The sequence below is a fragment of the Argopecten irradians genome, chromosome 12 (assembly GCF_041381155.1).
Source record: "Argopecten irradians isolate NY chromosome 12, Ai_NY, whole genome shotgun sequence".
In the NCBI taxonomy this organism is placed as follows: domain Eukaryota; kingdom Metazoa; phylum Mollusca; class Bivalvia; order Pectinida; family Pectinidae; genus Argopecten; species Argopecten irradians.
The window spans coordinates 16,630,851-16,653,940 of NC_091145.1; the positions used below are offsets into that span (position 1 = coordinate 16,630,851).

General features: G+C 35.9%; 3 protein-coding genes across 5 annotated transcripts; 2 read left to right on the forward strand and 1 right to left on the reverse strand.

Moving 5' to 3' along the window:
- Positions 1-3,173: 3,173 nt before the first annotated feature.
- On the forward strand, positions 3,174-7,952 carry LOC138336900 (S-adenosylmethionine-dependent methyltransferase Rv2258c-like). The gene is made up of 5 exons (XM_069286515.1): positions 3,174-3,254; positions 3,482-3,696; positions 5,624-5,811; positions 6,792-6,902; positions 7,240-7,952. Exons 2-5 carry the CDS (start codon positions 3,533-3,535, stop codon positions 7,797-7,799), a joined length of 1,023 nt encoding a protein of 340 aa, XP_069142616.1. The 5' UTR covers positions 3,174-3,254; positions 3,482-3,532; the 3' UTR covers positions 7,800-7,952.
- A 3,629-nt stretch (positions 7,953-11,581) lies between these two features.
- On the forward strand, positions 11,582-15,684 carry LOC138336068 (S-adenosylmethionine-dependent methyltransferase Rv2258c-like). Of its 2 annotated transcripts, none has more exons than XM_069285352.1 (5): positions 11,582-11,720; positions 12,017-12,206; positions 13,361-13,548; positions 14,353-14,466; positions 14,821-15,684. In XM_069285352.1, the coding sequence occupies exons 2-5, from the start codon at positions 12,043-12,045 to the stop codon at positions 15,378-15,380; spliced, it is 1,026 nt and encodes a 341-aa protein (XP_069141453.1). In that variant the 5' UTR covers positions 11,582-11,720; positions 12,017-12,042; the 3' UTR covers positions 15,381-15,684. The 2 variants fall into 2 exon arrangements, with proteins under 2 accessions (XP_069141453.1, XP_069141454.1); XM_069285353.1 differs by having other exon boundaries at positions 11,595-11,647; positions 12,016-12,206.
- Positions 15,685-16,889: 1,205 nt separating this feature from the next.
- LOC138336237 (uncharacterized) lies at positions 16,890-22,135 on the reverse strand. 2 transcript variants are annotated; one of them, XM_069285638.1, is made up of 4 exons: positions 21,778-22,135; positions 20,157-20,293; positions 19,093-19,258; positions 16,890-17,876 (listed from the first exon to the last, which is right to left on the reverse strand). In XM_069285638.1, exons 1-4 carry the CDS (start codon positions 21,845-21,847, stop codon positions 17,767-17,769), a joined length of 483 nt encoding a protein of 160 aa, XP_069141739.1. In that variant the 5' UTR covers positions 21,848-22,135; the 3' UTR covers positions 16,890-17,766. The 2 variants fall into 2 exon arrangements, with proteins under 2 accessions (XP_069141739.1, XP_069141738.1); XM_069285637.1 differs by having other exon boundaries at positions 20,067-20,293.
- Positions 22,136-23,090: the final 955 nt, after the last annotated feature.

Sequence of the window (23,090 nt, forward strand, 5' to 3'; positions counted from 1 at the left end):
CATACATACATACATACATACATATATACATACATACATACATACATACATACTTACTTACTTACTAACATATATATCTACGTACAAAACGCGCGCCATGCACGCGGACACAGATCCATACATCATCCAACAATTCATTCAATCATATTTTTTACATCTTGTATACTTACCACCTGATGATTTTGCATTTGCTCATTGTTTATATTCTCATTTCATCATAGTGGTTTTATATTTATTTTTTTTTATTTTTACATTTCATTACATTAAATATACAGTTTTTGCGTTCTGATACGGTATTTGAGTGATATTAGCAAAAATATCGCTAATTTTCATCCATTTTTTTTGTTATTTGTGTGTTATTGTGGTTGTATTAGTAATCATGCAGTAGTTATTCATTAGATTTTATCCATAATACATTAGTTTTCCTTATACATATTTTTATACGATTACAAACCAATAATTTCACTTACAGTCCGGATTCCAATCCTTCCGATAGTCTCTAATTTCCAGAGTTGGTCGATATCTAATCACTTGCCACACCATTCGATTGGACTAGTCGTAACAATTGATCAAAACTTTTCTATATTCTCAATCTTCTTCTTTTTCTTACCCTTATTGTGATCTGCTGGCTATTCCTGTTTGTACTAGACTATGTACTGTCAAGCTAAGATTTATAAACGCCGGCGTCATAAATTGGACAATCGGAATAACTCTACACCGTCGATTGATACCGTTGGATGCTGACTTATTGAATCATTTCCTAAGGAGCAACCGTCTTCAATTCTATCAAGGACGAGTTATATTTATTCTATATGAAATTAATGACTAATTCCATAAAAAAGGTTCCCTCAAAGTGTTATTTTGTTATCTACATACATAGGTGACTCGTACTAAGCTATTTTCTCGAAAATAAATAAAATCTCGTATTCTCTTCCAAAATCTAATCTTAAACAGTTTAAAAGATTTGTTTGTTCGTTGATTGATTAAACCTATAGTTCCTATTAGTCAGTCCAGTATCATTGTAAAGTTTCTTTACCGTGAGATTAGGAGGGCTTTGTTTAGTCATGTTCAGGAGTTGCGAAGCTCGTCTCCCATGATTAGATCAGATCGTGATCATGTAAGGCACTCTATCCTATATAAACAGCATTAGTAATTTGTAATCACGCGACCCACCCAGCCTATTAGAAAATCAAGAGCCCAATGTCATAGAGTGCATCTAGTGGACGCCCTCCTATTAACAGCCAGTATCATGTAAGGACGCCATCCTATTAACAGCCAGTATCATGTAATGACGCCATCCTATTAACAGCCAGTAATCATGTAAGGACGCCCTCCTATTTAACAGCCAGTATCATGTAAGGGACGCCCTCCTATTAACAGCCAGTATCATGTAAGGACGCCCTCCTATTAACAGCCAGTATCATGTAAGGACGCCCTCCTATTAACAGCCAGTATCATGTAAAGGACGCCCTCCTATTAACAGCCAGTATCATGTAAGGACGCCCTCCTATTAACAGCCAGTATCATGTAAGGACGCCCTCCTATTAACAGCCAGTATCATGTAAGGACGCCCTCCTATTAACAGCCAGTATCATGTAAGGACGCCCTCCTATTAACAGCCAGTATCATGTAAGGACGCCCTCCTATTAACAGCCAGTATCATGTAAGGACGTCCTCCTATTAACAGCCAGTATCATGTAAGGACGCCCTCCTATTAACAGCCAGTATCATGTAAGGACGCCCTCCTATTAACAGCCAGTATCATGTAAGGACGCCCTCCTATTAACAGCCAGTATCATGTAAGGACGCCCTCCTATTAACAGCCAGTATCATGTAAGGACGCCCTCCTATTAACAGCCAGTATCATGTAAGGACGCCCTCATATTTACAGCCAGTATCATGTAAGGACGCCCTCCTATTAACAGCCAGTATCATGTAAGGACGCCCTCCTATTAACAGCCAGTATTATGTAAGGACGCCCTCCAGATAAAATCACCGTTTTGGCATAGAGCTAAGTTGATAAAAAATTAAAATACATATGATGGCTAGCTATATGTCTTACTGTAAACATTTGAATTTTAAGGTGTCGTTCAATTCGCATCAATTAACCCATTCAATGGTATAATGACACCATATAATGAGCATAGAGTGAAGCTTATTTTCAGAGACATTCTCCTTATTGTAGCACGTTTTAGTATATATATCCTACTGGCATATAACGGTGCATTTTCGACACTGACTCAAAACTGCTGACAAAAATTCAATGCGATTTTGCACGAATCGTCAGAGGCAAAAGACAATTCAAAGTTGTGAGTGGGGGCTGTGGAATGAAAAAAAAAATGTCAAAAAATGAATAAAAAACTTCTCAATTCGCATTTATGGTAAAATCAAATACTCTTTACACTAGAAGAGTCTAAAAGCCCTCTACAAAAAAAACTAATTTTATGACCCTGTGTCTTAGATTTTCCCTAAGGGAGGTGGTCGTATCTACTATAGTTTATAAATATAAAAGACAGATACACATTTATGAGTTTTATATTTGTTTAATTTTCACTAGAAATTAGTCAGACATGGAAAAAATTATAAGCTTGAGATGGCATCTTAATATCATATCCAAATTAGTCTTGGCTAACCCCATTGGGCTAGAGGGGCGGGACCTAAATGGTCGTCAAAATGATTAAAATTTATTCTGAATTATTAAGATTTGACTGTTAAAAAAACCTGTATAGATTTAAAGGTGTTAAGGTCCTCTACACTGTAGATTTAATGACACTGCAGTCTTAGATTTTCTCCAGGGAAGGGATTTAATTTAACTGTTTAGTTTATATCGGGAAACATATTTATGTTATAACATATTTGTTAAATTTCCATTGAAAAAGAGTCGAACAATTTTAGAATAATTATCGTGAGAAAGATTTATAACATCGGATCCGAATTGGTATTGACTGACCCCAGGATCATAGGGTGGGTGTTCAAGAGGGTCCAGGGGGGTGTTCAAGTGTCCAAATGACTAACTTTCAAAACTCTGGTCCGTTCTTATCAATAATGAATTTTAATTGAGATCTGAAATGCTGGCTGAAAACGCTCTCTTAGGAAATGATTCAATATGCCATCAGGTTCGCAAATGATACATTTTCCTGCTGACGGGAAATTTCATAAGTCAAAGATGAGAGCGTTTCCGGTTGGCAGGTATATAAATTAGTGCTTCAAAGGTTGAGTACACAAGACGACGGGACGGCAGCAGATACCATAAGGTAAGAAAATGTCAGGATAGGATAGACTGACGAACATTTCTGGATATTGTGAGAACTTTTCTTTATTACAATGTAGAAGTGGTGACATGAAACCCAAACCCTAACATAATCTTTTTTTAGTATTTTATAAGTGATGTAGTTAAGTTTGAATGAACTAAAAACTGATATCAGTAATTCCTAGTAATAGCAATATTTATACGCAATTACAATATATCAATTGCTTACAGCTGAAATCATCCTATCTTTCTGAGGCGTTGAAAAAGACTTACTACACGAAGATGAATACAAATTATCTCAAGAACTGTAAACGAGTCTTTGGTAATTCACTCCTTCAATCGGGCGTTTGCCTTGGAAAAAACCTGGGACTCTTTGAGGCCTTACATGGCGTTGGCAAGCCCTGTGACATCGCATCCCTTGCACACCTCACTAAGACGAAGGAACCGTAAGCATATCACGTCACTGTTGCGTTATGTCTCTGAATATGATCTGTAAACATGTAGAAAAAAATCGTATTTTGACTGAAATTTCGCACGCCTTTTTAGTGTCTTTAAATAGAGATTGAACAGTGTTTAAGGTGGTATGAACGCAATTGGATACTGACATATTCCATACCATCTTTAACGCCATCAAAACACTGTTCAATCTATATATTTACATAAATCAGTCTATTTGTACACGTTCAACGTCAAATTTTAAACGATTTCGGTTGCTAAGTTAGGTAACTAGTATCTATGGTTGTCAGAATGATCGCAGATATAGTTCCGCCGATTGTTGAACGTTATAGCTGCAGTTCAATTTTAAATATAACAATTATACCTTTCAATTATTTTTTGTTTGTTTTTCAATTTGATTATATCAATTATGTCCATTTAAAAAAATGGAGATACGTTTCGAAGTGGAGGAGCCACCATATTTGATTTTTAATCAAGGAAAGTAACTATGATTTAGCGTATTTATGGCATGATCGTTGAGCTGCTGAATGCTTGTCATGGATGTATCGGTCTACGGACGCGATATAGATGAGAAGATTTAATTTTTCATAGTCATGACTTTCCTTTTTTGTACGGAGGATAAACAAGTGTTTGCATGTGTGTGTAGACCGATTTTGGTTGAAGAGACTGAGGATAACACTTATGATACTGTTTCAGATACCTGTAGGCCTAATGTTTTGATACTTGAAGAGTAGGGTATGAAACAATTGTTTTGTTACCTGAATAATTCAAATGATAATACACTAGCAATAAAGAATGTACTTTTCATAACGCCAAAATGTCATAACGTTCGTCGATTTGATTTTGGGACAGTGTGTGTGATTGTTTGTTTATTCGGTTAAATTAACGTCCTATTACCACCAGAGTTATGTAAGAAAGTCCTCCCATGTATGTGGTGTATAGCGTGTTTGTAGTGAGCGGTGCGTGTTTTGGGAGATTGTGGTATATTCATGTTGTACCTTCTGTAGTGGAACTCTTGCCCTTTTTATAGTGCTAAAATAATTTAGGCATGCCAAGACACCAAGCAACATACCCCATCCGGTCACATAATACTGACAACGAGTGAACCAGTTGTCCTACTAGCGGTATACTGAGTGCTAAGCAGGAGCCGACACTACCACTTTTATAGACTTTGGTGTGTCTCGGGTGCCAAGGGACAGAACCCAGAGCCTACCTCACAAGGGCGAGCGCTCAACAGAAGGCCGAAAGTGCGGCGGTGTCAAGGGAGACGTTAGTAAAAAGAAAGTTAGTTAGGAAGAAGAAGAGAAGAGATAATATCCTAAATTAAGTGATCTTTTACGATCATGCCATAATAGGAGCAGCAGGTACAATTAACGTCCTATATGCAAGGCCACATCAATTAAAATCGAGACATTTCTCACAATCGTAAGTAACTACGGTATAAAATTCATTGTTGTATTTTCATCTTCTTGCCCTAAGATGACCATGAACGCAGAAAAAAAATCGGATATTCTGAATAGCATACAATATGCAGCTGACCCTAATGTATCTTAATGCAAAATATTTTGCTTATCACTGAGTGGCTGAAAAACGGTCAAAAGTGATACGCCTCCTCTAAATATTGATTTTTAACGTGCACACGTTTAAAATAGCTCCGAAATGTTCCGATCTCTACGGGTTTTGTCGATGTAAGTCACGTGATGCAATTCGGTTTTCCGATATTACCCGAAAGTTCTGAAAACATGGGGTTAACTGTGGCGGTTCTTTCAAAACGTGTGATATTTATTATGTCAATAGCATATTGGTGTGTTTATGGATCTGGACCATCATATATAAGTATTCATATTCACACATTGTATGTTTATGACAGTTTGTGATGGTGAGCATTACAAGAAATACAAATTTTAATGGTTTCAGGTACCTGAGAGAGCTGGTCTTTTCCTTCGTCTCGTCTGGGCTATTAGGCTTTCAAAATAACGAGGTGTTTGTCCCGGATTGGAAGGTTTTTAAGGAGGTGTTCGTTTCTCAGGAATTGAAATACATCAAGCCATTCGAAGATGTGTCACCGATTCTAGAAAACTGTTTCACTGAGAAAGGTCCTTTTGGTAGGTATAAACCAGTTATAAAAAAATCACCGGAAGTAATTCACAGTGTCCTGTCCAGAATTACTTGTAGTCGTCATTTGCTTTAAATTATTCAAATGATATCTCTTAGGCTTATTCTTGAAGAATAATATTTTTAAGGTAAGCAAAAAGGATGAAGCACGAGAAAACGGAAATGGACACAATTACTAACGGTTCTGTGGTGCATTTCAGCTGTAGCTTTTGATTTGATATTTGAATTTACCAGCTAGTAATTATCTCAATAGTGTCAATACAGTCAAACTTGTCCATAAAAACCACCCAAGGGGCAGAGGAAAATAGTGTTTATTTACCAGGAAAATAGTGTTTATTTACCAGGTGCTCCAGGAAAAGTGGTCTTATTACATAGGTGTTTTTATACAGAGGTGGTCGCTAAGACAGGTTTGTACTCAGTCACCATCTACAGTTGGTTGAGTTTTGTGAGAGCTTTTATATGTGATACATTGTGTTTAAGTTTCTCATATTTCTGGCAAATGCTCTGGAAGCTTTTTCGTATTTTGATTTCCAAAAAGCTGGTCATTAAATAAATGCGGCAATTCTAAGCACAGATATGTATTACAGGCTTGAATAATTGTAGTATTTCTTAGTGTGTTGTACTGTATTCTTCATTATCAAAGTGCAGTTTTGTTTTTAACATTCATTATTTCCGTACAGTTGTTTGTTAAAAGTTAACTGTTAAGTGTTGTAGTCTTCAACCCCTGGAGGAAGTGTTGCACGTTTCTTTATTATCTAAAGTGAGAGAGCACGATGGCCGATTGTTTACGTCACAAACACTCAATTTCTAGGTGCTAGTTCGAAGCCTATATGAAGAGGTCACTGAACGAAGTTTTTTGGTGTTTTTGCGGGTGATTTTTCAACCTGGAGCGTCTTTGTATGACCTTATGTGATAATCTAATAAGACGTCAAATCAGACTAAATAATTAAGTGTACATTATTTATTTCAGGCTACGGTCATGATGAAGCCCCCTTTGTTATGGAATTCATCTTATCCCGGCGAGCTAATTACAATGTCCCTATAGCCAAAGCACTAGCCGAGGTCATTAAAGTCCATGCAAGTATGTAAAGCATAAAAAGGAAAATTATCAAATATTGATTGTATTATCGAGATCAAAGAAAAAAAAACCTAGTACGGATATCACAACCTAAACTTTAAGTTAAAAGAAATAGGAATGTAATTCAAATGTATAATTGAATAGCAAACATATCAATAATTTTATTGGCGGAATTGGCAGACCAATGGCGTAGTGTTACATATTTACACATGTTTTATTTAAGTCATTTGAATAGATATTTTATCGAAATCCATTTAGGAAGTGGGCAAAAAAAACAGTGTATAACTAGCGTGAGGTTTTCGTAACTTTCCCTTTCCTTATGTTATTTTCGCTGTTTTAGAAAAATACGCCGATGTCCTCGATTTGGGATGCGGTTCTGGAGACCTGACCATTCCGTTCGCGAAAGAAATGAATGCGTCTAAAGTTCAAGGATGCGACAATTCCGAAAAGGCGATTTTCAATGCAAAAATTGCGTCCTTCGACGTTCCAAACCTTCATTTAAGCGTACGGGATATTCATAAGTTACCGGAAGATTGGACGGAGAAATTCGATATCATACTGCTGTATGATGTTCTACATGACCTACAGTTTCCGAATAAGGCGATGAAGCAGGTGATGAGGGTACTAAAAAAGGGAGGTATCGTTATCATTGTTGATCCGAAGGTAAGCAGCAACCCATCTGAAAACATAGGCAACATACTTTCGGCAGAAGCGCTCACATATAGTACCTGGTGGTGTATCCCAAGCAGCTCGTGTAACCATGGTTCTGGCCACGGTGTCGGCTGGGGCTGGCAAAATAAGGAGAAATTCCTCAGTGGTATTCCTGGGCTGGAGATCAAAAGTCGTGTATGTCTCATAAATAGCAACTACAACTTTGCCTACATCTGTAAAAAGGAGTAGGACAATGATGAAGACAACAAAGAACACTACGTTATCCATATCTATAGAGCATTCATAAATTATAATTGTATTGACATTCCGAGACCATAATTTAAGATAGACAACTACAACTATGCCTACTTCTGTAAAAAGAAGCAAGACAATGGAGAAGACTATGAAGAATACTATGTTATCCTGAAGACTCGATACATCTATAAAATATTTATACATCATAATTCTATTTACTTTCTACGAACAAACGTCCTTTTTACGTACAATATTATGTTATAAATGTATCTGTTATAATCTATTAATATCTTGATAATTGTATTTACAATTAAAATTATAATATCTGTCAAAAATTAGGTTCATATACTAGTGAACAACAACGATTAAAATTGTATCTTAATTCATATCTTAGTGACTATTAACATTTTGATATATTGATTTATTATACAAATAAAAGCACTGCAAGTCTAATTGAATAATTGCAATGGTTTTGTGTTCTTTTAGGTAACATCTACATGGTAACGATAAGAGTAAATTATCATATAATGCAAATCCTTATTCTTACATATATGATATTTGGCATAAAGATAATTTAATTGTTCATACATATTGGTGTAAGTTAAATTGCCACCAACCAATAAAACCTGGTGACATCACTGCTTCAAGAAAACACACATATTTTACTATACAGAACTGAAACAACGGGATTTGCGTTTCATTATATATTTCTATGTATGGAGAATTGACGCCATTTTCTTCGAACTTTGTTCAAAATGGCAGAATATCTATTGTAAAACTGTAATTAAAACGTCGAGGTTTGGGGGAAACTCTAAAGTAATAGAGAATACACGGTTAGTATCTTACAATACAAGGTTTATTTTGGTGTGAGACTTAGAAAGCCGAGATGACGAGGCTTTGACGAGGCTTTGCCGAGTCATCTCGGCTTTCCGTGTCGAGCACCAAAATAAAACTTGTATTGTAAGATACTAACCGTGTATTCTGTTTATCCTGCAACCATTATGGCTTTCAAAACGAAAGCAAATTGACAGTTCCTTACTTTGTTTCGCTCGAAGCGAGACACTTCTTTGATGCGGAGGTAAAGATTCATTCACTTAACCGAATGAGAGTGTACTCCTTTTTACTGCCGTAGGAAATAAATAAGCGCATTCACAAACAGTAACCGTAATTCTATTCATGGTGATATATCACTGAAAGGAAATGAAAATACTCAAATAACAACCAATACCCATTAAAGAATTACTTAACAATACATACATTTGTCATGAGCCAAGAAAAAGACGACACCGCCATACGAGATTTTCGATATCGTAAAAATGACGTCATTTCGATGAATGTGACGTCACGTTTGGGGGAAACTCTAAAGTAAATATTTTAATGGGTGGATATTAAGGATAGGAATATTCTTCCTTCGGGATCACAAAACCTCGTGTTTTACAACATTTTGTGACCCTCGGGTAGAATATCATATCTTTCATATCCACATATGGAATAGTCTGGATGTTTGGATATACAATGTACCATACTTATAAATCATACAATGTTTTGTCCAAAGCAAATTTGGCAAAAGATATCGGAATTAAAACAAAACAACTTTAAAACTCAATATGAATATTGAATAAGAGTACAGCATAAACATTGTATATACTGTATTGCTTTGTTTGTTTGTTTGATTAATTAACGTCCTATTAAAAGCTATGGTCATGTAAGGACGGCCTCCCATGTACATGTATACGGTGTGTTGCGTGTATGTTGTGCGAGAAGCGTGTTTTGGGAGACTGCAGTATATACATGTTGTGTCTTCTTGTATAGTGGAGCTGCTGTCTTTTTTATAGTGCTTTATCACTGGAGCATGCCGCCGAAGACACAAGCAACACACCCCCCCCCGGTCACATTATACTGACAACGGGCAGTATTGCAAGTCATGAAAAAAGGACAGGACAATTTATTTCAGAAGAGAAAATATATCCACGGTTTTATCCATTCAAATCAAGGTCAAATCCAGACCATGTCAAAAATGTCATGGAATTAAGTGTAAAAGCATTGAAACCAAAAGGCTCCAGACCAAGGACAGGGCTGTTAGAAAGACACCGTTTCATCAAGATGCCTCAGGTTAACTTCAAGACTGTAATAATTTGTTCCATTAAAGAACATGAGTTAATTAAAAACTTTGGTTGAAGAAATGGAGCGACTGGTTTGTCTATTGTCAGTTTAAATCATTATGCCATCTGTTCGGCGGTTATCTTCATTAAGATAGCACTATAAAACGACCAAGATTTCCACTATTAGAAATATAAGTAAATTACAAGTTCCAACGAACATACAAACAACATACACTGTAAATAACTCTAAATAGCTATGAAGAGGAGGTTAAGAGTAGCTAACCAATGATGAAATAGAATGTAGCGCCTGTTCAATTATCTCTAGTAAACCCTTGACATTGTTTCATTTTAGAAACACCAATAGCATGTCTTGTTCAAAGTAAAAACATTTAAATCAAATTTACCTTCAGTAATAATAATAATGTTAATAATAGTCAGTACAAGAACGAATAATATGTCAAACTGGCTTCTTGCGATTACTTCTACCGTGTAATATATTGTATAGATGTTAAATTTCGCGAGGGTAAAATTTCGCTATATACTGTTAAGAAATTACTCGCAGGTTTTTATTTTCGCGAAACAACTTTGTAACTTTTGAAAATATGGTTTATGTGACAGGATTTGTAATGTAATACTAAAGGTTTTTGAAATTTCGCGAGGCTTTATTTTTTAATGAATTTAGTGAAATTTAAATCCCTGCGAATATTAGAAACTATACAGTACTTTGTAATATCTTCTGTACAGGCTGTGGTGTGCATATTTCAGTATGAAGTAGTGCTTTCTGATAAAAGGTCTACAAGGATTCGTATCAGTCTAATAATCATTCAATGCCTATTATATTTTCTACTCCGAAACTCCGTATGAACATGGCGTTTACGGTGTAGATTATGAACATAGAATTTTAATTGAATTGGAATAAACATCCATATCTAATATAATTATCCCTCCATTAATTCTAAACCATTGGTTTATTGGTGAAAAGGTAAACATACTTATCAGAGGCACTCTTGTATGTATTGATATTCCTTGATGGTTTCGGCGGCATGCTTCAATGATATATCACTACAAATAGGGCAAGAGTTCCACTATACAAGAAGGCACAACACGATCATACCACAGTCTCCCAAAACACACACCGCACATGTACACTACATACACGCTACATACTGCATACATTGGAGACCGACCTTACATGACCCTGACTGTTGATAGGACGTTAATTATTCAAACAAAGCATTGATGAAAGCTCGCGACTGTTTAAAAAGTGAATACATTGTATAAAATTATTTGATTGAAAGGTTAGTACGTCATTTTCAATTTTCGACTCCAAATAACAACACAGCTATGATTTAAACTGCACTATTTGCTTTATCAATAACGATTTAGGTATTCTAGGAAACTATGAAGCGTGATTGCGTGGATAACTGCACTGTTGAAGACACTTTTTCTATAAAACTAGACATAAATTCGTGTAGTGACTACCATAGACGTCCTTGATAAAATTTAGAAAGGAATATAAATATAACTCTAAATCTGAAAATGCTGGCTGAAGATGTCCCCCTCAGGAAGTGATTCAATAAGCCACCGAGTTCTCAAATGACCAACTTTCCTGTTGACGGTGAATTTCACGTGTCAAAGATGAGAGAGTTTCCGATTTTCAAGAGCATGCCCGGTATATATAAATTAGTGTTGTACACGTCCAGTACACAGGACAGACGGGACGACAGCAGATATAATTAGATAAGAAGAGTTTATCGTATAGGAAAGGCTGAAGGACATATCTGAATACTATATACATATAAATTACCATATTGTGAGAAAATGTCAATGTTACAAGTGGCGACGTGAAACACAAACTCTAACATATATAACTATTGTTTTTAAATCTTTTGGTAGAAATATATTTATTTAAGTTTGATTGGACTGAAAACTGATGAAATTACCTGCTATATTGAAGTCAAGACACCTTATGTGATTTACATTTGTACGATATTGAATGATTTTTCTAATACGATGAATAATAATACCTGCTGATGTTTTGTTATGTTCAGAGTATTATGTCTATAAGCAATCAATTACTAATATATGATGTTTTCTTATCTGTTTAAGCGTGGGAAAAGATTTGCTACAAGAAAATGAATCCAAAATATCTCCAAATGTGTAACCGAGTCTTTGGTGATAAAGTCTTGCAGTCGGGCGTTTGCCTTGGTAAAAGAATTGGGCTCTTTGAGGCCATGCAGTCCAAAAACAAGCCTTGGGACATCGCAACCCTTGCAAAGGAAACTCACGTGAAGGAACCGTAAGCATATCATGTCGTTCTGCAATTTCATACGTCGTTTTGCTCTATGCCTTTAATAAAGTAGTTTAAAAGGTTTACTCCAATTCTCTAGAAGTATTTCTGTGCCACAACATTAACTTCTGTCGAGAAAGACTTTCGTCTAAAGAATATATATCCGAGTCCATCGCGCCGGTGTTATGGAAGTAATAACCGTTCAATAGGTTCTGAGGTTTTGTATATATGATTTTCAATCTATTTCATTTGAAATAGTCGTCCAAATACCATAGAAAGATTTGAGATATAGTAAGAAAACAATGTTTTAATTAGTACACCATTGTTGTTTACGTGATAGTCGTTTAGAATAGCATTTATACCTTGAAATAATGACTATTGAAATATTACGATTTAATATATACGTAACAGTGTAAAGAGTGTACGTGTTATGTATCATAATGCACCCATAAAATGAGTTTTTCTCATGATGATGTTCAATATTACATTTTGTATAATTCTGCTCTTTCCAAGATAATAAATAAATGTTGTATTCCGAATTTGCATATTACAGAGTTATCTGCACTTGAGGGCAGGTATTGATTATGACGTCATGTTTTTGCGAGCGTAACGTCATACGTTTCGGAGAAAACGACGTGAATTGCGCTCAGAAAATAATGACGTAACAATCGATACCTACCCGCAAAGGAGCTAACTCTGTACTATACAAAGACGGAATACCGATAAGCACAAGACACTTATTTATACGACGTATTTTTGTTTACATATAACATACCGTTATTATAAGTTGCTCACGAAAAACTTTATTGCATAGTATATATGTCAGTAGCTTTAGGTTCGTTTGTTTATTGTTTATAGCCCGCTTACGCTATAGAGGATTATTTTCACGGGGATTGTATTTTCGCCATGTCAGGGGGCATTGCTATAATCGCAAAATTCCGATCCGCGAAATTTTGATAAATAGTTGAATTATACATCCCTTGAACGTCTTTTAAATTCCCCGCGAAACCGTTTTGTATATATGACGTCATAATACTTGACGTACAATTCTTTCGGTCTATGGAAAAATAGCCTCAAAGATCTTAACAATAGAAATGAGTGTATCATTATTATGAAATTAAATTATAACATAATATAAAATAATGAAAAATTATTTTTGTCAGATATCTGAGAGAGTTGATTCATTCCTACGTCTCATCTGGGTTGTTGGACATTAAAGATAGCAAGGTGTTTGTCCCGGATTGGAAGGTTTTTAATGAGGTGTTCGTTTCTCGGGACTTGAAATACGTCTCGCAATTCCAAGAGGTGGCACCGATTCTAGAAAAATGTTTCACTGAGAAGGGTCCTTCTGGTAGGTATAAACCAGTAATGCACGTATCACGATATCCTGTCTAAAATTAGTGTAAAATTATCTGAAGTGTTGTAATTGCCATCTGCTTTAATTAAATGATTCCACTTATACCTATAGAGTTTATTCTCGAAGAATATTATTTTGAAATTAGACAAAAAGGAAAAAGCACGAGTGAACGGATATGACACAATCACTAACGGTTCTGGATTTGGTCTACCGTACTACACTGCAGACAATTGAAAATGTTCTATTCCTGTCGGCATGCATATTTGCATAATATAACAAAGAATTCAGTAATATACAGCAACAAAACAATCTGAAGATATAGCATACTTCATTATCACGAAGCCTGTTGTATATTAGCGCCCTACGTTTTGATTACCATCTTAGTTTACCAGACCTATCTTATACAATTTATCACAGTAGTGTAAAATACAGTCCAACCTGGCAATAAAAACCACTCAAGGGACAGAGGGAAAATGTCTTAATAGCCAGGTGGTATTTATGCACAAGTTAAATTGTGTTGATATCAGTCAATTGGGAGACTAAAAAGTGGTCTTATTACACAGGTGGTCGTTATACAGAGATGGCCGCTAAGACAGGCTTGTACTCAGTCACCATCTACTGTACTGTTGGTTGAGTTTTGTGAGGGTTTTTACATGTGATATATTGTACTTGATGTCCAAAATTCTAAGCACACATATATCACAGGCTTTATAAACTAGTGTAACATTTCTAAGTATTGTAATGTGTTTGGTGATTCGTTATCAACGTGCAGTTTTATCAATTATTTTTTCATTTCAGGTTACGGTCACGATGAAGCCCCCTATGTTATGGAATACATCTTATCTCTGCGAGCTTTTTACAATAACTCTATAGCCGAGGAGCTATCCGAAAAAGTCATTAAAGTCCACGCAAGTATGTAAATCGTACAAATAGAAAAATTATCAAATATTGATTTCATTATCGTGATCATAAGAAAAAATTAGCAAGAAGGTCACAACTTAAATTATAATGAAGGATGGGTGTCAATTTTGGCTGCTTTACAGCATTTCGTTGATAAGTAAGTTATTTTGCTGTAAGATAACTAAGAGTCCGTTGCATAGTGTATAATATTCAAAACATCAGCTTTTTTTAGAACTGAATGGTTATAAGCTTTCAATTAGTTTTAAAAATTGAACAGCAAACAAATGCATTCTTTAATTTGCGCTATTGGCAGATCAATGGCTTCAAATACCTTTACTTTTCAATATACTATTCTCCCTGTTTTAGAAAAACACGCTGATGTCCTCGATTTAGGGTGCGGTTCTGGAGACCTGACCATTCCGTTCGCGAAGGCACTTAACGCGTCTAAGGTCCATGGATGCGACTTTTCCGAAAACGCGATCACGAGTGCAAAAATTGCATCCTTCAGCGTCCCAAACCTTGATTTCAGCAAACAAGATATTCATAAATTACCGGAAGATTGGACTGAGAAATTCGATGTCATTCTTCTGTATGATGTTCTCCATGACCTACAGTTTCCGGGTAAGGCGATGGAGCAGGTGATGAGGGTACTAAAGAAGGGAGGTATCGTTATCATTGTTGATCCGAAGGTAAGCAGCAACCCGTCTGAAAACATAGGCAACATGCTGGCAGCGCAAGCACTGACATTCAGTACCTGGTGGTGTATCCCAAGCAGCTCGTGTAACCATGGTTCTGGTCACGGTGTCGGCTGGGGTTGGCAAAACAAGGAGAAATTCCTTACCGGTATCCCTGGGCTGGAGATCAAGAGCCGTGTATGTCTCATAAAAAGCGACTACAACTTTGCCTACATCTGTAAAAAGAAGTAGAACAATGATGAAGACAACAAAAAACACTACGTAATCCATATTTATAGAGCATTTATAAATTATTATTGTATTGATTATCCGTTACGATAAGGATAATGTAGAAGACAGTGAAAAACACAACACATTTTTCTGACTCATAAATGAAGCACCTTTTAAATTATTATTCTATTGACTTCCCAAATTTTTTTTTTCGCATGGAATATATGGTATATAAATGTATGTTTTTTTAATCTATCAATATCTTCATAACTGTATTTACTTGATAATATAACAACCAAATCAACAAATTAAAGCATTTCTACAATACTTACCTTTATTGTTTTCTTTGCAATATTTGAATTTATCTACATAAAAACGGTAAGTGTAATTATGGTGAAATTTTGCGAGCTATTGTTTAATACAATTGCTATTAAATATACTTCAATCTTTTCACGGCGAATATAAATCAAAAGGTATCAAAATTAAAAACAAAACTCAGCTCTAAATGGATTGAAATAGAACACAAGATCACAACATAAACATTAAAAAAATTACTAATAATTATAAAAATAGAAGGAAAGGACTATGCGTTTCAGAAGAGAATATATTCGCTGTTTTATCCATGATATTTGCTATTCAATTTAAGATCAAATCCTGGTCATGTTTTTATGGAAACAGTTAATGACAATGAAGCAAGAGGCACAAAAACATGGAATGATGATCAAGATGTCTTCCCGAGGAACTTAGATAGGCCATTCGAGACTATATTAAAATTTGTATCATTAAGTATCCCGCCTCAGACAAGAATCTTGTATTCCCATTGATTAAAATGGCATCACGTGATATCCAATATATAGTAGTATTAGGTTAGTAGAAATCGTATCAGGTTTGGACGATAGAGTTATCATTCTCTGCCCCTAACGTCATTAGCAACAAGATGGCGGTCAAGTAACGCTTCGCGACGACGGCACTCAACGAGATGGAGACAAAATGTTTGAATGATAGCGCTGATGATCACTTTCAAAGCAAACCGAAATCGGCAACACTTATTTAGGATTATTTAACAGAAATGGACCATGACAACGCATTCAAGTTTTCAATGAGGTGAAAATTGTTTTAAATTGTGAGTTGTTTTGGTTTCCATACTCAGTACATAATGCATTTTGCAGTTACTTCATTGAAAGAGTCTTCGACGGGATAAAACACAGTAACTATGTAACTATAGTATCATGTAAAGGTGTCACTAAAGTAGATTCTCTTGATGAAACGCAGTCTTGTTTGCAAAGAATTATTGAAAATATTGGTTTTAATTACTAGATAATGATATTGACAGTGTGTTCCCATCAACCTACATGTTCAGACAACCCAGTATTGGTACTGTAGTCGTCATTATTCGTGTTCTTTAACGAAATTAGACCTAACCAATGTCCTGTAAACTTGTGTAAAGACTGCACAATGAATACAACACATTTATCTGCAAAACGAAAGAACTATCTAGATGATGTAATAACAACAATAATCATTTAAAAGTCTATTTAATACATCGTTTATTTTATTTCTTCTTGTCATACACTTGTTCACCACACAGGAATATACATGTAGTTTATATCCACGAAGCATTTTATGGGATAATGGTATGATCTACAATTATGGCCCTCTAGGTAGGGTTTCATCTAGAATTGTCTCCCTGGAAAGAGTTCGCCAAGGAGAAAATAAAACTTACATCTTATTATATCCCTATTCTAACACATAGGGACATAATGATTTTATCATTCACACTTGTTCTATCGTTATATTAAACATCAACAAGAGAAAAACTATGTAATGTAGTAATTAACTCAATATGTAAATAGTAGCCGACAACTTATTTTTTCTAAATCACATCACGCTCTTACTCCATGATATAAGTCATTGATGACTATACAGAACATTTTTGTGACATCTTTATCAAAGAGAAGTTTAGTTGCAGACGACGCCCACTTCTGGCCACGTGCGGAGCTTTCAGTGTGTTAATTTCCCCACCTACAAATTACATGTAGTAATAATAATAGGAATGTTTGATTTATAGTAACCTTTTACTAATTCTACTATTCCTGTGGTTCATCACTCAACTGTTTACTCTTTGGTTTGCATTATCAATTCAACGTCCTTTAAAAGCCAGTGCCATTTAAGGATGGCCTCCAATGTGGTTCGGTGTGTGGATGACTATGTTTTGAGATGCTGTGTAGTATTAGTGGTGTGTCTTCCTGTATAGTGGCACTCTGAAGCATTCCGCGGAAAAATCAGAACATGCCCTATATGTGTGCGGTGTGTAGCGTGTATGAAGTAAATCTCGTAAACTATGTAAATGAAAATTGATAGCTTGTCTCTAGGCAATCTGTAGCAAGCTTAACACACCTTCATCGATTTAATTAATTCTCCTGCGCCTGCGCAAAACTCCAACAAAGACGATGACCATCACGATGAAAAGTACACCTCCGGCAGCTGGAGCGACAATGACGATAGTCGGCACATGGTCTGTAATTAGATTAAATAAGGTGAGAAATAAGGTATTTATAATGAAAAAGCGCGAACCATGTTTTATGGCAATGATAATGATTGGTTTGTTTCTTTGTTTCTTTGATTAATTAACAGAAACAGGATATGATATAAAAATCATAAATAAGTTTATGGGTCAATGAAAGTGATATTTATTAGTAGTCGTTGGTGCATAATTACCTGACGTTATCACTAAATAGCTTTGGGATTTGCTAAACAACATTCACAACTCTAGAGGATCACGGCACATTTAACACATTCTGTTTTATAACGAAGTTATAAAACTAGGAGAACTTTCAAGGTCGTTATTCGAATAGCCCCAATAACATAATACGTAACAAAATATCCATTAAATTATGAAGGTCAGAAACTCTTCAGAACGTTTGCTTAAGGAGGTCATATTTTTTTATCCTGCAAACAGTATTGGTGTTGGGGGAATACACCTATATACTAATGTACTACATAAATATTTTGCTGTACCTTGCAATGACGGAAACCTGCAGTATTTGAGAATTTCGGCACGATTCAACTAACCTACACTATGTATTTGGTATTTTGATATTTTTTAAAGTATGCAATGTCAGCGTCTTAAAATATAAGCTGTATTTTGGGAGAAGAAGAAGAACTGACTTGCTATCGCCAAAATACAATTTATATTTTAAGACACTAACTATGTATTCTCTATATAAACGGGTGAATCAAATAGGGTTAAAGGAGGCCTTGATAAACGGATAGGTGCCATAAAATAAAGGTCAGGTCGGAGTCCCTTTCGAATATTGAGGGGATAAACAGAGATTTTTACAGTATTTTTTCGATGTGTCGGTGCATAATGATTCATTTATATCGACATTGACCTCGCAGTTTAACCCCTCACATTTCGAAATGAACTCTAACCTGAACTTAATTTTTTGTCGTATTTGACTACGTAAACCTCAGGTATTTATGAACAAGAATTAAAACTTTAAAAAAATGAAATTCATCCAATAGTACTAGAAAGATTATTTTCCCCCAAAAAGGAACAAAACTGCATTCTGAACTCGAATTTTTGTGGGTGTGTATTGCATTCATCCCACTGTTTCATGAGTGTGACGTCATATTTCATTGAGTAAAATAATCTAATTTTAGCACACAAAGTAATGACGTAAAAATTAATATCTATTATGAAGAGCAGGCAACTGTAATTTCTACAACTCACCATTAGAAGACGAAGAGGGATAGTTCGCAGTAACTTTTAGTGTGAAGTAACCACGGTTACGTGACGTAGCTGAGCCGGAGTTGGCGTTATCTAGAGCGATGTTCAGGTACCTCCCACCGGAAGTGCAATAACGTGATGGGGAATTAATATTCAGGAAGCTGTAACTCTACAATTCAAATATCACAGTTTATCAACTAAAATCGACTCTTCCATACCTATATTTAATGAATCAAGCAGAAAAAGAAAACTAATGAAATAATGTGATGCCACTCGTTTCTCTATCAGACATCAATCTATCTAAATAGTTTAAACTTCGTTATCGGCAATATTTTAGCGTTTTTACATTTATCGAATTTCATGTTAAAATCTTAAATGTTCTTTCTTAATATCTAGTCATATCTTTACCAAAGAATTTATCTATTTTGTATTGCGCAATCTTATTTCAAAGTTTTTGTGTTAAAATTTAAGCATGCTAAAGCAGGTTAACCTGCTGCAGTAGGTCGTAGCATGATCGTAAAATGCGATTAAATTTAGGATCTAATCTTTTTTTCTCTTCCTAACGTCTTTCTTGACACCACCGCTTTTTTGGCATCTTGATGAGTACTCGCCCCTGTGAGGTAGGCTCTGGCTTCCCTCCCTTGGCGCTCACCATTAATGGGGTGGAAAAACTGGTTCGCCCGTTGTCAGCATAATATGACAATATGCCAATTTATTTGTTCCTTCAATACTCTATTGCTTTCATTTGGAGAATTGTAAGCATATCTGTAAAGGAGTTTCCTAAGCTTAGGTTAAGGAATGTTCATGAGACTGGGCTCTGGTCTTTGCATAATGAATTAGTTATAGCGAAATAAATAATTTTATAATGTTCTTAACGTTCAATAAATACTCTCCTAAACTATTGATGTAAGGACATTCCACAAAAATTTGATATTTTTTGTAGACAACGAAGGATTATTGCAGTATGATGCACTTGCCTTGCTATTAATGTGACCACTGCCCTGCGACAGGGTAAGTGTTGGTCCTATCCCATTTAATGTGAAGGGTGGCTGGCTGATCATACATACAGTGGTCGAGTTATTCTTTCCCCGGAACCCAATACTGCAATGCGGACCCGGAAGTCGATGACCACTAAACCTCACCACGCCTGTATCTCCTCTACGCAGGGTGTGGAGCCGGAAATCACAATTATCTTTGAACTGATCTGTGGACACAAAACATTCAGATTCAGTTACCAGACAGGCAGGCCTCAATAACTAAAATGGTGAGTGTAATCGACTCTTTGGAAATAAAGATTCATTAAATTTGTTTGATTGATTAACGTCTTATTAACAGCCATGGGCATGTAAGGATGGCATCCCAAGTAAGCGATGTGCAGTGTATATGTATTGTGCTGTGCGTGTTTTGAGAGACTGTGGTATATTGTTGTTGTGTCTTCTTGTATAGTGGAACTGTTGTCCTTTTTTTCAACCACTGAATCATGCTGCCGAATACACCAAGCTTCACACCCCACACGGTCACATTATATTGACAATGGGCAAACCAGTCGTCCACTTCCTGCATGCTTAGCGCTAAATGGAGCAGAAACTACAATTTTGTAAAAGGCGATGTGGCTCGGCCAGAGGACAAAACTTAAAGCCTACCTCTCAAGGGCAATCGCTCAACAGAAAGCCAGTCAAGGGAGACTTAAGAGAGATCAAAGTGAGTTACATTCATTCACAATACACACATGGATTGCCGTACTAAAATGGTCCTGATTGTTCAGATGGCGTTAAACCTATTCAAACAAACCTAACCTTAGTCATTCCCATCTCTATATACTGCTATCGATCAGATACAAACACTGTGTGTCTTCTTTTAACACATACTGTATTGTAGCTAAGGCATTAAAATTGTACCTGCTGCCCCATTGCATGATCATAAGGACGACTTTTTGGGGTATAATCTTTTCGATCCTTGTTAACTGCATTTCTCCCCTTACATCGTCGCAGTTTTTGACTATGGCTCTGTTTCTGTCCCTTGACCGAGTAGTACATTGAAGTTTCTAGTGCATTGTAGTTTCAGGTTATGTTTAAAGCTTAGCCCCAAAAAATATATATCTGTTTAAGGTTACCCGACCGACCCTAATTTTTTTACCCCCGACCCTATTTTATTCCACTTTTCTACGAAAAATAATTGAAAGTCGGGATTTCGATCTCAGACTCCGGTTCCGGATATTACTTTAGAGTGAAGGACTCTAAGAAAAAAATCCCGACCTACCGAACCTATTTTATCTTTGCCAATGTAACCCTAAACAGACATGTTTTGGTCTTATCATAAGTGTAGCCTGCCCGTAATCAGTTACAATATGACTGAGTTGGTTTGCAGGATGTTTGGTTGTACGATTCAGTGAGGCAGAACTATAAAATGGGCAAAGGTTTCAATTGCTATAAGATGGCACATCATGACATCATGAACATACCACTGTCTTCCAAAACGTATGTACACTCATCTTTAGATCACCACGCGGAACCACTTTATTCTCATAAAGAGAAATTAATAATGTTACATACATGGATAACAATACACATAGCATATATGTAAAAACATATTATTTCTGTTATTTTCAATCGACAAACTGGGTGTGTTATGCATATCTATGAAATGGTATCAAACATACAAATGTAATTATGTCGATTCGATACTTACATGACGTTGTGGAGGCAGTTACTGTTCCAGTAAGAACACCAACAAGAAACATCATTGTCCAATACCCCATTGTGAAAAAACTAAACTTAACTGATAAATAAATAGATTTACATATGAGTATTAACCGTTTCGAATGGCGGGGTCAGTAACACGTGCAGAAGGAAGAATGCCACAAGATCTTCTGAAGTTATGATGCTATTTTGTGTTGTTTGTAGCATCAAGTGTTACAAGGCTCTACGTCAATCCTCACAATCACCAAAAATTAAATGGATTCAGAAATACCCGGAACATGTAAACTATTGTTAGATATTATCTGGGTGTTTACTTGAATAAAGGATGAGTCTTACTTGTTGCCCTCTGCCCCCTCTATCACTGATATGTATAATACTAGTCATCCGTATCTGGTCTAGTCGGTACGTGTCGTAGTGTTATCGGTAGGAATTAAAGGGATGTAGAGTAGTTTGATAACCTATATGATATTACTTCCATATCCGTGTCCAAATTGAACTCAATGTTTACATCATTTGACATTTTGAAATATTCATAGAATAGCAACCGGTCTGCAATTTATGTTTTCTCCAATTTTCGCTCCAAACTTATGCTCCTTTTTTCGACTACAGTAAACTACAATTCACGTTTTCTCCAATTTTCGCTCCAAACTTATGCTCCTTTTTTCGACTACAGTAAACTACAATTCATGTTTTCTCCAATTCATGTTTTCTCCAATTTTCGCTCCAAACTTATGCTCCTTTTTCGACTATAGTGACCGACAGCACTCGTACCAAGGGTAAGTGTCTTGCTTGCCCTTCATGTAGGGCGTTAGAATTGAGCCTGCTGTGCCCCATTGCATTATTGTAAAAGGCAACTAAATTTAAGATCTTATCTTTTCTCTTCTTTCTAACTGGCTTTCCTCTTCCTAACGTCTCCCTTGACACCACCTCACTTTTGGCCTTCAGTTGAGTGCTCGTCCCTGTGAGGAAGGCTATGGGTTCTGTCTAGAGCTTAGCATTAAGGGAGTAGGACGACTGGTTCGCTCGTTGTCAGTATAATGTGACCGGGTGGGGTTTGTTGCTTTTCTCCAAAATCCTTAAATGACCCGGTTGTTAATAGGACATTACTTTATATGATCTTTTAGTTTGTTAGAGTGATTAAATAAATGTCCAATTAACAGCCATGGTCACGTAAGGACGGCCTCCCATGTAGTGAAGCGTGTATGAAGAACGGGTGTATGTTGAAGGAGATTTTGGTATATATTCGTGTTGTGTCTTCTTGTATAGTAGACTGTTGGCCTTAAAGTAATATATAGTGTTATA

Excerpts from the sequence above, each read along its gene's own strand:
- LOC138336900 (XM_069286515.1), top strand. The coding sequence starts at position 3,533 with ATGAATACAAATTATCTCAAGAACTGTAAACGAGTCTTTGGTAATTCA. Across the intron at positions 3,697-5,623 it reads CTCACTAAGACGAAGGAACC|GTACCTGAGAGAGCTGGTCT; the intron begins GTAAGCATATCA and ends TAATGGTTTCAG. Across the intron at positions 5,812-6,791 it reads CACTGAGAAAGGTCCTTTTG|GCTACGGTCATGATGAAGCC; the intron begins GTAGGTATAAAC and ends TATTTATTTCAG.
- LOC138336237 (XM_069285637.1), bottom strand. The coding sequence starts at position 21,847 with ATGGGGTATTGGACAATGATGTTTCTTGTTGGTGTTCTTACTGGAACA. Across the intron at positions 20,294-21,777 it reads AACTGCCTCCACAACGTCAT|ATCAGTTCAAAGATAATTGT; the intron begins GTAAGTATCGAA and ends TTGTGTCCACAG. Across the intron at positions 19,259-20,066 it reads GTGGTCACATTAATAGCAAG|AGTTACAGCTTCCTGAATAT; the intron begins GCAAGTGCATCA and ends TTTGAATTGTAG.
- LOC138336068 (XM_069285352.1), top strand. The coding sequence starts at position 12,043 with ATGAATCCAAAATATCTCCAAATGTGTAACCGAGTCTTTGGTGATAAA. Across the intron at positions 12,207-13,360 it reads GAAACTCACGTGAAGGAACC|ATATCTGAGAGAGTTGATTC; the intron begins GTAAGCATATCA and ends TATTTTTGTCAG. Across the intron at positions 13,549-14,352 it reads CACTGAGAAGGGTCCTTCTG|GTTACGGTCACGATGAAGCC; the intron begins GTAGGTATAAAC and ends TTTTCATTTCAG.